The sequence below is a fragment of the Haliotis rubra genome, unplaced genomic scaffold, assembly GCF_003918875.1.
Source record: "Haliotis rubra isolate DU_JTF1 unplaced genomic scaffold, ASM391887v1 Scf358, whole genome shotgun sequence".
Classification (NCBI taxonomy): Eukaryota; Metazoa; Mollusca; class Gastropoda; order Lepetellida; family Haliotidae; genus Haliotis; species Haliotis rubra.
The window spans coordinates 976,228-991,125 of NW_025767033.1; the positions used below are offsets into that span (position 1 = coordinate 976,228).

Sequence of the window (14,898 nt, forward strand, 5' to 3'; positions counted from 1 at the left end):
ATCTGCAAAACACTGGGGTCTCCCAGTGAAATTATTAATGAAAAAATAGTTCACAATTTACAAATAACAACAATATTAAAGATATTTACCATGTAGTAGGAGGTGCCACTGTCAGCCGCCATGTTGGATATGAGAGCCGCACTTCGCTCTCAAAAAGCCGGAGAAAAGGTATTTATTGTGAATTTCTGTCCAATTCCAAGGAACAGACACTTAGTACATCCGATATTGGTACTTCTTAGGATTCTACTTTTACCGATTAAGATTAAATTTCCTTGATATGACAACTTTTTGTCACCTTTTCAAGCGACAGTTTCTTCTCTAGTAAGCTGACATTAACACGGTCATGTGCTTGATATTATCCAATCAGACTGAGCGTAACATATGCTTCTCACGGGAGCTTGAAGTGCATTACCAGATCATTCATTGGCTACCGAATATTTCCTCCGTTGAAACATATATCACACTGAAATGATATGATGCATGTGCCACAAACAAAGATGAACAAAACGTCAAACAAAAAAACACATATGTCATAAAAAAATAACAGTATTTTCTCCGAATGATTATTTGTGTCACTCTTAATGGTAACTGGGGGTAAAGATCGAGCACGTATGTGGTTTCAATCAACATAGTGAATAACAATATAAATACCTATACAGATCTACATTAACATTGTCTTGTGGTTATGTATGGAATGTAAGGTTACATGGTACAGCCAATGTATATTTTATCATCCCCACATAGACTGACAGAAGTATAGTCCCAGAAGTATAGTTACTTTATAATGAATATAAAAATAAAAACATGTTTCTCTACGAAACAAGTCTAAATGCAGCCCCAAAATGTTCTGAAGGTCTCGCCCAGAGAAGTGACAATCTAGATTACCCAGGTCATTCTAGACTTGCGTAGGACTCCTATTTAATCTATTCTTTTAGGCTCTGGGAGACAGACTAAACCCCGCATAGCGATTTACACGCAAAAAGGAGTGAGTGAGTGAGGTGGGCATTACGCCGCTTTTAGCAATATTCCAGCAATATCACGTCGGGGGACACCATAAATGGGCTTCACACATTGTGCCCGTCTGGGGATTCGAACCCGGGTCATCAGCGTGACGAGCTGACGCTTTAACCATTAGGCTACCCCACCGCCCCCGCAAAAAGGAGATTATCTATAATATTGTCACAAAAAGCTAATGGGAATTTTTTTGTTGTTGTTCTGATTTTATGTATAACACATTTAAACTTCATGATAACACATTTAAACTTCATGATAACACATTTAAATATACTTTCAAACCTAACGAAATTGAGAGGTTAACAAATGAACTACGAAGATCATGTATTATCTATCCCGAGTGAATGGATGTCAATAATCCCGAGCCCAAAGCGATGAACTTATATATTCACGACTAATCTATAGTCCATTTCCAACTAGGTATTTCTATATATTTGTCACTGATATTTTAACAGAGAAAATGTTGGAAAATATGTTTGAAGCATCAAAACTGCAGAGAAAATTCATCCTGTTTCTAATGACGTAATGTGAGCAATTTGTGACGTCAAGATGATGGGACGACGTTGTGTATTCTTTCTCTCTATAACGAAGCACTGTGGCGTCACAGGGCTTCATCTGACCAATCACATCGCTGAAATGCACATGTGCATATTTATTATTCTTTCCCCTTGGGTGTTATTTTTGCACTTTCACATATACTGACATCTGAAATGGCTTACCTTAAATATTTTGGAAAGGTGGCAGTATTAGCTGTTTGTAATAAAAAAGTATTTTTCTAGGGGATTATGATTATTGTATTTAGGGAATTACTATTTCCACCGGGAAAACTGAACAGTGAATTTTCGTTTTTGAAATTAATTTCGCGCGTGAGTGCGTGTTCCGAATAGTCAGCAATGTCCACAGATGATTTCGTTGACGTTGTTTTTCTCCGTATATTTTCGGTCTATAACAACATCATTCTTGTTTGTCCATGGTTCATTGGAGATGTTTGTCTGTTTTCGCATTCCCATTTAATATATACTCACACGCAAAAGTAACGCAAGTCAAGTATAAAGCAGATATGTATGTAATTTTCAATATTAAACACAAGAAATGCCAACAGGGTCAGACAGACAAAAAAACTGAGTGAAGACATTTCATTGGCTACTAAGACTGATGACATCATTAAGTTTTCGAAAGGTTAAGGGGTTGACAAGAGCTGGAGTTTATGGGTAATGTGCCGCTCTTGTCGAGGGTTTGTGACCCTTAGACGACCGCTCCGAGGAAGGTCATCTGTGGTCTTTGTGTCGTTGTATCGATGCTGGAGACGGTAAATAGTGGTTATGTTTACGTCGAAATGACGAGCACCATTATGGGCAGACACTCCAGCTTCCGAACGTCTGATAGCCTGGTTTCTTTCAATTTGAGTTAAGCGTGGCATTGTTGAACAAGGAGTAATAGACCTAATTTTTGTGCAGTCTTATACCCACTAATGGTAGTGACAATTCGTGCATGTTGGATATCACGAGAAGTATGTGCATGATACCCACATGTTCATTGGTATGGTGCGTTTTGGTTATTCCTTCTATTGATGTGTTTTTGCTTGGGCCTTCCAAAACGCAACAAAAATGATTGAAAACACCATCAGACTTCACTATAGGCCAAAAACCCATATCAATTCGGGTCCGAGTTTGTTTCCTATTTGGATAAAAAAAACTTGCGTTTCTTATGCGTGTGAGTATATATGTAATGGTTTCTACAACAATGGTTGTGGAAAAATGCTATGAAACATATGTTATATTTGGGATTACACTTTCTTAGTAAAGTACAGATTCTAGTGCTTTAGTTGGGTTGAGTCCCATCCGGGATTCGAACCCACACCTTCAGAATCAGACACCTAATCGCCAGCACACAAAGTGAGCCGCCTAACCCGCTCAGCCTCCGCTGCCAAATATAAGTTATAACATATGTTACATTTTACCACTTTTCTACAATGACATTGTGTATGGACCTTTGCGATAGATTGGGTATGAAGACTGGTTAATTGTATTGACACCCCCAACCCCACCCACAATTCCATCTTTTTTTATTGACTGGCAATATACTTTAGCTGCTCATAACACTCACTAAACTTACATACAGTTAAAGGTCACATGCAACGTAAAACACAACTTTGCAGATTCTGATACCTTTTGGTATGGACCTACCGAAACAAAGCGTCAAAAATGCAAATTCAACTTATAAAGTTGAAAAATAACGCGATGAAAAAAAATGCGCGAAATCGGAGTTCAAACGTTTCACTAATTTTCCCCAGACTTTTCTGGGGAATACGGGTTTCAACAGCTGGGCTGCGCTCATAGCACGTGCGCAGTGAAATAGGTTCGCGCAACTTGGAAGCGGGCTGTCTGGTGAATACTTGGTGAAGGCTTTGGTGTGAGCTATTTTCATAATGTTTTGTTGATATCTCACAGGCGCGAGCTTTTTATATATTATGACAGTAAATAAACTGTTTATATAATTTCATTTGTCTATTTCACCACACGTTCTTCTTACCGAGTCACTTTCTCAGTTCGATACTTAAAAGCAATGTCATTATTTAGCGTTGACACAATTTCTAACTGTGATATAGATATGTCGCTGTCACAGACAAAACTCAATGTCTTGTTTTATTGACACCTGTGTGTCTGCCTGCCTGTCTGCTAATGACAATATTCAATACACAACTGCGATCACTGACCACATGCAATTTGAACTTAACACCAATCAGGCTATACACCATAAACAAAACGCATTGATTTATGGCCCGAGTTCGGTCTCTGTCACATTATGTAATTACACAGACAGGCAGGTGTGATACTTGAACACATGACATGTTATGATGTCTGTTGATTGCAAAATGTTATACACAAAAAATGAGCATGTATTTACAAAACCCAACATCTCTCTATATATACACACAGTGAGCCGTGAAGGCGGTATCTGCTAATGAACCAGCCGTTACACTTGAGTGCACACCCACCCGCTCTGACTGGGTTCGGTATCCCGGCTGCTTCGTTTCGAGGGAGGTAAACCCAAGTACAAAATATTGCACTTTTGATTTGCGATTATACGCTTATAATTTTGTTTATATGTTTTTTCATAATCAGCAATGCATATTATATGTCATGAAGAAGTGATAATTGTGTTTTAATTATGTTTGATTTTTTGGTTGCATGTGACCTTTAACGTTGAGCTCGCACGCCCTTTGTATTGCGTTAAGGGATAGAAAACCTTTCCATTCATTAATTAAATCGATAATTAAGCGTACCTGTTTCAGATTTCATTTTGGATTGAATATATTTGTATTTGTCATCTCTAACGTGGTTGTTATACCAAATATTTTGTCAAGAATGTTTTCACCAATTTGAGATTTAATGGGGTTTTTTTTGCACCAAGATGGTTAAGGTAATTATACAGTAGATTTCTTAGCTAAGAAAGAATACGTGTTTCTAAATTGTTACTATTCATTTCCATTAAGCTTGATCATATTCTTACACGAAAAATCTTTCACCGTTTTGGTGTTTTCTTACAATAACGTCTTATCATTGACAACGTTTGAGCCCGAGTTAGTTTTATGACCAGGGGTAATTTGAATCCTCCGACCTTTGAAAACAAATAACTTGTGTTCTTTTCGTCTTGTCAGGATGAATTCTCCAAACCAGAAAACGCAAATAATGGACGGTTGTTGGCATAACTACACGCAGGTAACGTTCCCTACAGTCGAACATACATGTTCTAAAGGGTACTCTTTATCATCAATTGTACTCCTTTGATAAAATTGTCATCCCTTATCATATCTTGTAGTATTTCTGCTGCAAAGAATAAAAAGTATGGCGATAGTATATCGCCCTGACGACAACCTCTCGAAATACATTTAGTAAAGACATCTGACTCAAACTCATTTTCTAGAAAACAAGATTCAGTTCCACTGTAAAAGCTTCTTACCTATTTGCGAACAGTTATCCCAAAATTAAAATATGCAGTGTGTTATCAACGAATTCCCTGTCGGCGGTTTCAGTTGCCTTTTTGAAGTCGGTATGAATCATCACACCTGGTATCAAGTAACTGTCTGTGTATTCCATCATCGTCATAAATATGTCATTTCTCTGGTATATATAGCATACTTGTAGCAGTTTAATCATCATTCGAGAATAACGAACGAACGAACGAACTAACGAAAGAAAGAAAGAAAAAAGAAAGAAAGAACGAACGAACGAACGGACGATAGACAGACGGTGTGTGTGTGTGTGTGTGTGTGTGTGTGTGTGTGTGTGTGTGTGTGTGTGTGTGTGTGTGTGTGTGTGTGTGTGTTCCCCGCTGATATTTCCAGAGGAGATGGAGGGGGATAAAGATCGATCTTGTTCAGATGACGTACTGTAATCGATCTGTGGTGTCATAAACATGTAATGTCATTTATGTGTCTCAAACCTGAAGCACTGCACGTTATATATTATGTCTTCAACCGAAAGCCATAATGGGTGTCTTAAAGAGCAATATCTTATAATATTCCCCAGTGCTGTTTTCCGCCATTTGCATACAGCTAATGACCTATTGTGACCTAGGAATGAAAGTAAGAATATCTTCTCCGAGTTTTAAGAAATTGTTTTGGTTTATTTCTATTGACCCAATGTCCCAAAGATTCATGACAGCTTATATTCTTCATTTGACAATCTACGTGTAACCATTCGACTTCGTATGTCGTATTGAAATTCTACACGCTATACATTCTTTTCTTGACCGTGTGGACTTTGCAGTCTCATGTTAATCTTGTTAAGCAGTAAATCTGAAAGATTTGTTTAACCTTTAAATCCTACTTTAAGTCGGTTAGTCATGCAAATTGACTGTTAAAGATATGTTTCAAATCAAAATCAGATGATAAAAATAAAGTCTAGCTAGCTCTATTCACCTGAAGAAAATGTTGTTTTAGAGAAGAAACATATATTTCGTAATATACTCTCCCAAAAAAGAAACGCATATAGGAATTTCAACTGTATTTTTATGTTTATTTTGAAACATATTGTAGGCTTTATGAGTCAATGAAATATAGCGAAATTGCACACTGGGAATGCAGACGTATCCGTCTTTGGCACCAACTCGAGGACAGTCAGTTTCAGTGTCACATGGAGACGTGTGGTGGCGCTGAAGTTAATACCTCGTGTGACCACCGTGGGCATCCAGAACTGCACGGCATCGCCTCGGCATCGAACGAATAAGTCTCAGAATCTCGTGTTGCCCAATCGCAGCCCACTCTGCCTGTAGTGCCTGTGCGAGTTGCTGAAGTGTCTGGGGCTGAGGGTTACGGCGTCGCACCCGTCTGTCCAGGGCATCCCACATATGTTCGATCGGGTTCAAGTCCGGTGATCTTGAGGGCCAGGGGAGCACATCGATGTTGTGGTTCTGGAGGAAGTCTCTAGTGTGACGTGCTGTGTGGGGCCTGGCATTGTCCTGTTGAAACAACTCCCTCTGGCGATCAATGATTGGAAGGAGGTGTGGGCGTAGGATTTCGTCACAGTACCGTTGAGCTGTCAGGTTGCCCTGGATCATCACCAAATCACTTCTCCTACGGCAGGTGATCTCCCCCACATCATAACACTTCCCCGGCCGCATCTGTCCACCTGGGGAACGCAAGCGTCGGCGAAACGTTCACGTCGACGTCTGTACACCCGCATTCTTCCATCGTGTCGTTCCAATAGAAATCGTGATTCATCACTGAACCAGATTCTACGCCAATTCGGTAGGTTCCAGGCCTGAACGTTGGTGCACCATTGAACTCGATGTCGACGATGTTGTTGTCGAAGCACAGGGCCAAAATAAGGTCTTCTGGCACGTAAACCATCCGTCTCTCAACCTGTTCCTGACGGTCTGTGCAGAAAGCCTCCTCAATCCGGGTATTTGTCGAGCGGTACTGGTCACCGTAGCTGTTCGATGACGCAAGTGATGTACTCGGTTGTAGCGATCCTGCGCCGCAGTGGTCGCTCGAGGTCGCCCACTACGAGGGGCATCTGCTACCGCATTCTGCCGGCGATATCTCTCCCAGAGCCGTGAAATGGTGCTTTGGTGAACATTCATGCGCCGGGCAACTGCACGTTGAGACTGGCCAGCTTCAAGCAAACCAATGGCGATATGACGGTTGGCTTCACTTAGACGTGGCATTTTGCGTTCGTCAACAATATTCCACAGTGAATAATCGACAGACAGCGATCAACCTTTTATACCCATCATTGAGACTATCTGATCCCCAACTTTCACGTGCATTGCATGTGAATTGTGTATTCTGTGACACTACACGCCGAAATTGAAAATCATGCTGTTAAATACGGGTATTTTACGGATGGTGCGTTTTGATGTGATGTTTCAAAACATAAACACAATAGGACTCATAAACAGAGCAAAACCTGTTGTAAAATGAATCACGTTTTAATTCATTGCTACATGAAATTGCTATTTTCATGATGGGTTTCTTTTTTGGGAGAGTATATATCAGATTTAATAAGCTGTATGAGTGAATCTGGTGTGTATCCTCAGATGTCAATACTTTTTAAGATAACATCCTTTTATTCACTAGTGATGTGGCAGCGTTTTTTCAAAAGTTTGACGTATATGGTTTTCTCTTTCAAAATCGCATCAAATTTATTTTGGTTTTAGATATACACTTCTTATGAATTGACACACAAATGATATAACTTCTGTTTAATGTTTAATTTACATTAGTTACTTATCAGGACGTCTATAAAAAAATAATAAATTACCGTTCGAAAGAGTGCCTTGTAAAAGTAGTATTAGGGTACTGTATATAACCAAACTAAAAAACGGCTGAAAATAGGAATTGGCATCTATAAATCTAAAAATAATGAAAACTGTCACTGGTTTATTAACATTGTGTTCATGTATCTTTTCATCACCATACATACTCTTCCGGGTATTGTAATGTGTGTCTTGTCACGTCAGCCATCCATGCTGCTTCCTTGTCCCCCAGTTGCAGCATGAACGCCTTCCCTGACTTGCCAGTAGGCAGGAGTGGTGGAGAGAGTGAATGTGGTTTTATGCCGCCTTTAGCAATATTCTAGCATTGCCAGCAGACCTGAAGACCCCTATCCATCAACGTATATCAGTGAGTGAGTGAGTGAGTTTAGTTTTACGCCGCACTCAGCAATATTCCAGCTATACGGCGGCGGTCTGTAAAGAATCGAGTCTGGACCACACAATCCAGTGATCAACAGCATGAGCATCGATCTACGCAATTGGGAACCGATGACATGTGTCAACCAAGTCAGCGAGCCTGACCACTCGATCCCGTTAGTCGCCTCTCACGAGAAGCATGGGTTACTGAAGGCTCATTCTAACCCGGACCTTCACGGATCCAACGTGTATCAAGCTTATCCATCCACATCTTACTAATAGCAAGGTATGTAGTTTTACTGGTAGTGTATCCTGGAGTGACGTTAAAATACACAAAATGTTCACAATTAAGAGATAATTAATACCATCTAATTTTACAAACCATGTACTTTTGAAATTCAGATTCACAAGCGCCTTCAACACTGGAGAAGGCATTTTGCTCCAATTTTATACGTAATGAAAAGATGCACAAGATATTCCTCAAGCAATGAATCAAGAAGATAAAGTCATCACAGAATACAGAACTTGGATCATTGACTTGGATATTGTCTGTCAAATATATTTTTATTAGGGGTGGGTATTGCAGAGAATATTCATATTGCGATATATTGCGATGCGAATGCATGTATTGCGATATGTATTGCAATATATTGCATGAAGTATTTTTAAACAAAATAACTACTAATAATTGAGTTACTGCTTGATTTATAGAGCAGAAACACAACAAAATCCCTATACTTGATTAAGCTTTAATAACAAATTTTAATCATGATAAAATAAAAATGTGAATACTATTTGGCACAAATGAAACAAGGAAATATCCGAAGATTTCCGAGTGTTACGACGTTTTCCGAATGCATGTCAAAATACCGGTTTTCGATCAGCGTATCGCAATACATATCGTTTTCATATCTGAACTGGTAAATACCGGTAAACCGGTTATATTGCGCAGCCCTAATTTTTTATCCAAACAATTATGTTCACCAATGTAACGTTTGTATCCGAACACAGTTGACAGTCTTTAGGGCTGAAGTTCCATTACTGCTTTACCCCTTAAAACACAATTCAAGACACAAAACATATTTTATGAAACCGATTTCTCTGTAATATTGTAAATCAGGCGCGTAGCAAGCCAATTTTTTCGTGTAAGCCCGATAGGTTGTAAAGCTTTATATTCAGATAGTATTTAGGGCTTGCCTAACCTTTTCAGCAACAATCATGTGTAAGCCCGAGGTTTTTTTATAATGGTAGCTACGTCCCTGTAAATCTTCCTTACGATATCGTCTTGGTGAATCTGGAACCCATGAAGATCCCTGTTAAAATTGGTCTTCAGCAACACGTACTTGTCGTAAGAGGCAACTAACGGGATCGGGTGGTCAGGTTTGTTGATTTGGTTGACACATAAGTGAATCCCAGTTGCAGAGATCGATGCTCAAAATGTCAATCACTGAATTGTCTAGTCCAGACCCGTCATATAACCGAAATATTGCTGAGTAACTTTGGTATGGTATGTTGTGCGACAGGTAACGTCGGTTCTTAACAGAATTAGCTCGGGGCGGTGGGGTAGCCCCGTGGGTAAAGCGTTTGCTCGTCACTCTGAAGGCCCGGGTGATATTGCTGGAATATTGCTAGTGACATCAAACTTAGGATTGCCTGTGATATCCCCAAATCCTTCATCTCTAATTAGAAAAAAACAATGCTTGGCTTAAAAGAAATGGCAGGTAGAATTGTTTGCCTCTAGAAAAGTCTCGCTTCATTCAACAGTGAGGGGAGGTGGGGTAGCCTAGTGGTTAAATCGTTCGCTCGTCATGCGGAAGACCCAGGTTCGATTCCCCACATGGGTACAATGTGTGAAGTCCATTTCTGGTGTTCCCCGCCATGATATTGCTGGAATATTATTATGAATATTGCTAAAAGCGGCGTAAAACCCAACTCACTAACAGTTAGCTCTGAGGTATATATCTCATTAAGGTGAGAGTTCATCTGAATAGTTGATTTTATACACACATTTAGTATGTATGTATGTATGTATGTATGTATGTATGTATGTATGTATGTATGTATGTATGTATGTATGTATGTATGTATGTATGTATGTATGTATGTATCTTACGTATGTCATGTTTCGCCTATGTGAACAGCACACACATTATTGATTGGTCAGCTGTCAGTCGCTCGCAGATAACACTTTTGTTCAACCGTAAATAACGCTTATGCAATGGAACGGCTTTCTGAAAAACAACAACCTTATATGTATGCTGGACAAACGTTGAAACACTGGCCCGAGCCATGTCGTCCTTGTAGCCTAAGCCATTCAAGCTGATATATCCACAAGTTGTTGCATTTCTCGCAGTGCCACCCCATACCATCATATTTCCATCCCGAGCACCTTCCCTAGCTTCTAAACTCAGACGTTGGGTTTTATACAGCTAACGTCACAACGTTCTCTTGGATGCCAGAGTGAGTGAGTTTAGTTTTACGCCGCACTCAGCAATATTCCAGCTATATGGCGGCGGTATGTAAAGAATCGAGTCTGGACCAGACAATCCAGTGATCAACAGCATGAGCATCGGTCTACGCAATTGGGAACCGATGACATATGTCAACCAAGTCAGCGAGCCTGACCACCCGATCCCATTAGTCGCCTCTTACGACAAGCATGGGTTACTGAAGGTTCATTCTAACCCGGACCTTCTAATCCGGACCTGGATGTCAGAGGACCCTTGCACCATCTTAGCTGTCCAGGTGAAACCTAAAATCGTCTGTGACCAGTTTCCGGGCTCAGTCTTGTCTACTATTCCACAAATGTTGTGTTCACCAAACTGTGCCTATCTGATAGTAATGTCGGAGCCAAACTGGGCGTGGGACGTCGAGACTGGATCTGATGTAGTTGACCTCGCAGTAGTGAGTCATGAGCGTTGCCATTATGTAAGCGTTAGTTACTGTTAAACAAAACTGAGTGCTTCTATGAGCAAATGACAGCCACACAATTCACTTGAAAAACACAAAATAAGTGTGAGTATCATGCTCCCAAAGAACACGCCATCTGCACCATACATGCATAAACATGCACGTGCTATTTGAGAATCACGACATTAAAAATCAAGGAGTGAGTGAGTGAGTTAAATGTTTACGTCGCATCGGCATTATTTATAGAGCATTTAAAGTACAAAGTTAAAAGGGGTTAAAAATACATATGTCATCATTACAGTATTATCTAAAATTAGCAGAGGTCATAAACCCAAAGGCAATTTGTCACATGCATACATAGTTACAATTCATTAAGAACGGTGGGGTAGCCTAGAGGTTAAAGCGTTCGCTCGTCACGCTGAAGCCCCGGGTTCGATTCCCCACACGGGTACAATGTGTGAAGCCCATTTCTGGTATCCCCGTCCGTGATATTGCTGGAATATTGCTAAAAGCGGCGTAAAACTAAACTCACTCACTCACTTACGATTTATTACACAGGCCAATTTATTGCAAATAGTTCATAATGCGATTCTCGCTCACGCGGGTAAACAGCTCTTTCATATTTATTGCTTCATAATGTGAATCCCTTGCATTTGAAAACTCCACACAGTCAAGTAGAATATGTTTGATGGTAAACACCATCGCAACAGATACACTTAAGAGGTTCATCCCATCTTCTAAGCAGATAGTCATGAGTAAACCGACTGTAGGTATAACCATGTAGGTATAACCGATTGTTGGTTTCAATTCATGAAGTCTATTTCTAGGGTTCCCTACCTTTTGGCGTATGGTCCCGAGTATAACGTTTGCTATAGTGGTTTTGAAGTCACTGTACGAGATTAGAAGAGAATATAACGTTTGTCAAGAGCTACTTTAGCTGCTGCGTCGGCTTTTGTGTTACCTGCTATGCTTGGTAAAAGAGATGTCTTTACGAATATGTACTGAAATGTTATTTCAGAATATGATTTATTTAACTATAATAGTCCGTTTGGCTCAAAAGCGGACCGATGAATTGCAATCTAACTCGAAAACTAATAAACATAAAATACTCAATGAAACGCTGATCATAATCAAAACATCATACCCACTCTGTGAGGTTTTTGCAGAATTTTTGTCCTAAAAATAAAAAAGGTGTTTAACAATCTATCATTAAAATATTGACACAGTTCACTATTTGTTACGAGGGAGGAGTGCAGAGAAAGGGACAGCCAGGTGTTCGAGAACGGATGGAGACGGCACAGCACAGGTTAATGAATAAATAACTTTGTCTGTGAACGTGCTTCTCGAACACCTTTCTCTGCACTCCTCCCTCGTAACAAATAGTGAACTGTGTCAATATTTTAATGATAGATTGTTAAACAACTGTTTTATTTATGGGCATGATGTTTTGATTATGATTAGCGTTTCATTGAGTATTATATGTTTATTAGTTTTCGAGTTAGATTGCAATTCATCGGTCCGCTTTTGAGCCAAACGGACTGTATATATGAAGCGTTTGCTTGTTGTCAATGCCGGTTGAAGATTGAACGAGCGCTTCATATATAATTGCATATTTTTTAAATACAAGATTAGGAACTTATATCAGCGCGTGATAATAAATTATTTGTAATAAACACGTGCACTAAACACATCTCAGATTCTGTTCGCACGCCAGCAGCACAATTTGGTCAATCTAGGAAAACAAACAATAAATTGAGCATTAACATTGTACAGTGCCCCGTACTCAAACCGTTGTGAAATGGCCGCTGAGTAGTTACCGTTAAGCTTTGTTAAGATAACTAACATCGGGACACACCTAAGAAAAGATGTTTTCGTTTGGGCAAGGGGCAATGAAATAGACTTACATACGTAATTGGAAGCTTGCCAGATTGTAAGTTGTGGCAGACAGTCTAATTTAGATATTTCATGCTAGCTCATAATTACATTGGTATTTTTTCTTGGCTTGAATTACGTCTATATACAAAAGTCTATTAAAATGGACAGGAGTTTGATACATGAACCATTGGTTCGTATAGCATGTTGTTTTTAGGATCTGTTTAAGAGTATTAGGAAATTAGATTGCATCCGAGACACAGCGCTGCAATTAGCATCGGGTATACACGTGTTTATACAATCAGAATTCCAATGCCTTGATTGTTAACAAACGGAGCTTGTGGCTGATATGTCAGTCATCGCTGTGCCAAAATGCGGAAAACAAGATAAACGGTGAGCAAAGCGTAATTGCTAGACTGTTGTTAAATTTGGTAAATGCTCTGTCAATGTTTTGGTTTGGGGGACGGTGGGGTGGCCTAATGGTTAAAGCGTTGGCTCGTCACGCCGAAGACCCGGGTTCAAATCCCCACATGGGTACAATGTGTGAAGCCCATTTCTGGTGTCCCCCCGCCGTGATGTTGCTGGAATATTGCGAAAAGCGGCGTAAAACCAAACTCAGTCAGTCAGTTTTGGTTTGGTTGTTGTTTTACGCCGCACACAGCAATATTCCAGCTATATGGCGGCGGTATGTAAATAATCGAGTCAAGACCACACAATCCAATGATCAACAGCATAAGCATCGATCTACGTAATAGGGATACGAAAACATGTGTCGACCAAGTCGGCGAGCCTGACCACCTGATCCCGTTAATCGCCTCTTACGACAAGCATGGATTCCATAGTCATGAATGTCAGATGTGTTTTATGGAATTAACAACCCATGACAATTGGGTTTATTTCAGCTCTACTACCACTGATAATAATACTATGATATTCGGCCACATGACAAAAATAATAAACACACGTCATTAAAAACCCATCACATGATGGAAAAGGTGTATATGAGTTTATGCATGTGTTATATATACATAACAGCGCATATAAAGAAATTGTAATATTTTCACGTTCAAGGATGTCGTATGGCAGAGCGAAAGATTTGATTATTACGAAATTGATGAATTTATGATGTCTTGAAGAAAATGGACAAAGAAATTGGACATCTCATGTTAAGAACTTCTTATTCTCTATTGGCTTCGGAAACGTTTGGAATGCACAATATGTAGAATCACATACGTAATTCATTCAGTCGTTAACCATAAGACTTAAAGACATATATCTTCAAACATGGTGTGAGAAAATATCTTTGTCAAGTAAATGTTTTAACTATTCAAAATTTAAAAAAGATTTATTCAATGAAGTATACTTATCATGTGTTAATATAAAGAAATTTAGGCGATCACTAGCAAGATTCCGATGTTCATCTCACGATTTGTTGATTGAAAGCGGCAGATATAAAAATGTTAAAAGAGAAGAGAGAATATGTACACTTTGTCGTTTAAATGAAATTGAAGATGAATATCACTTTCTCCTCATCTGTCCATCATATAATTCAATACGTTGTCAATACATTAAAAGATATTACTATATCCATCCAAGCATCATAAAATTCTCTACCCTTATAAGCAGTAAAAATAAAAATATATTACAAAATCTTGCCATGTTCATCCACATTGCAATGTTGTATAGAACAAAAGTTTTATCACTGTAATGTAAATATATGTATTTATGTAATTCCCCATTATACATGTATATGTACTAAAGGCCTGTGGCCTCTTCAGTACGAAATAAAGATTGAACTGTAAGAAAGTGGCCATGTCTCAATCAGCATCTCTTATAACGTTGAAAGAATTTCTCTGTTGTTTTTATGATCCAGACTCGATTATTTACAGACCGCCTCCATATAGCTGGATAATGTTATAATATGACGTGTTTCATTTATAGTTATATATTCATTATACTTTGCAT

The 14,898-nt window shown here is 39.2% G+C and overlaps 1 protein-coding gene and 1 long non-coding RNA gene across 2 annotated transcripts in view; one reads left to right on the top strand and one right to left on the bottom strand.

Moving 5' to 3' along the window:
- LOC124285295 (serine/threonine-protein kinase N2-like) overlaps window positions 1-334 on the bottom strand; it is a 96,922-nt gene extending 96,588 nt beyond the window's left edge. The window contains exon 1 of the mRNA XM_046721499.1: window positions 90-334. Coding sequence (XP_046577455.1) covers window positions 90-122 — 33 coding nt within the window. The 5' untranslated portion in view covers window positions 123-334. The remainder of the gene's footprint in view (window positions 1-89) is intronic.
- Window positions 335-4,464: 4,130 nt separating this feature from the next.
- On the top strand, window positions 4,465-14,270 carry LOC124285311. Its single transcript, XR_006900786.1, has 4 exons — window positions 4,465-4,475; window positions 13,349-13,351; window positions 13,940-13,948; window positions 14,070-14,270. It is a non-coding gene; the product is annotated as an uncharacterized LOC124285311 (long non-coding RNA).
- Window positions 14,271-14,898: the final 628 nt, after the last annotated feature.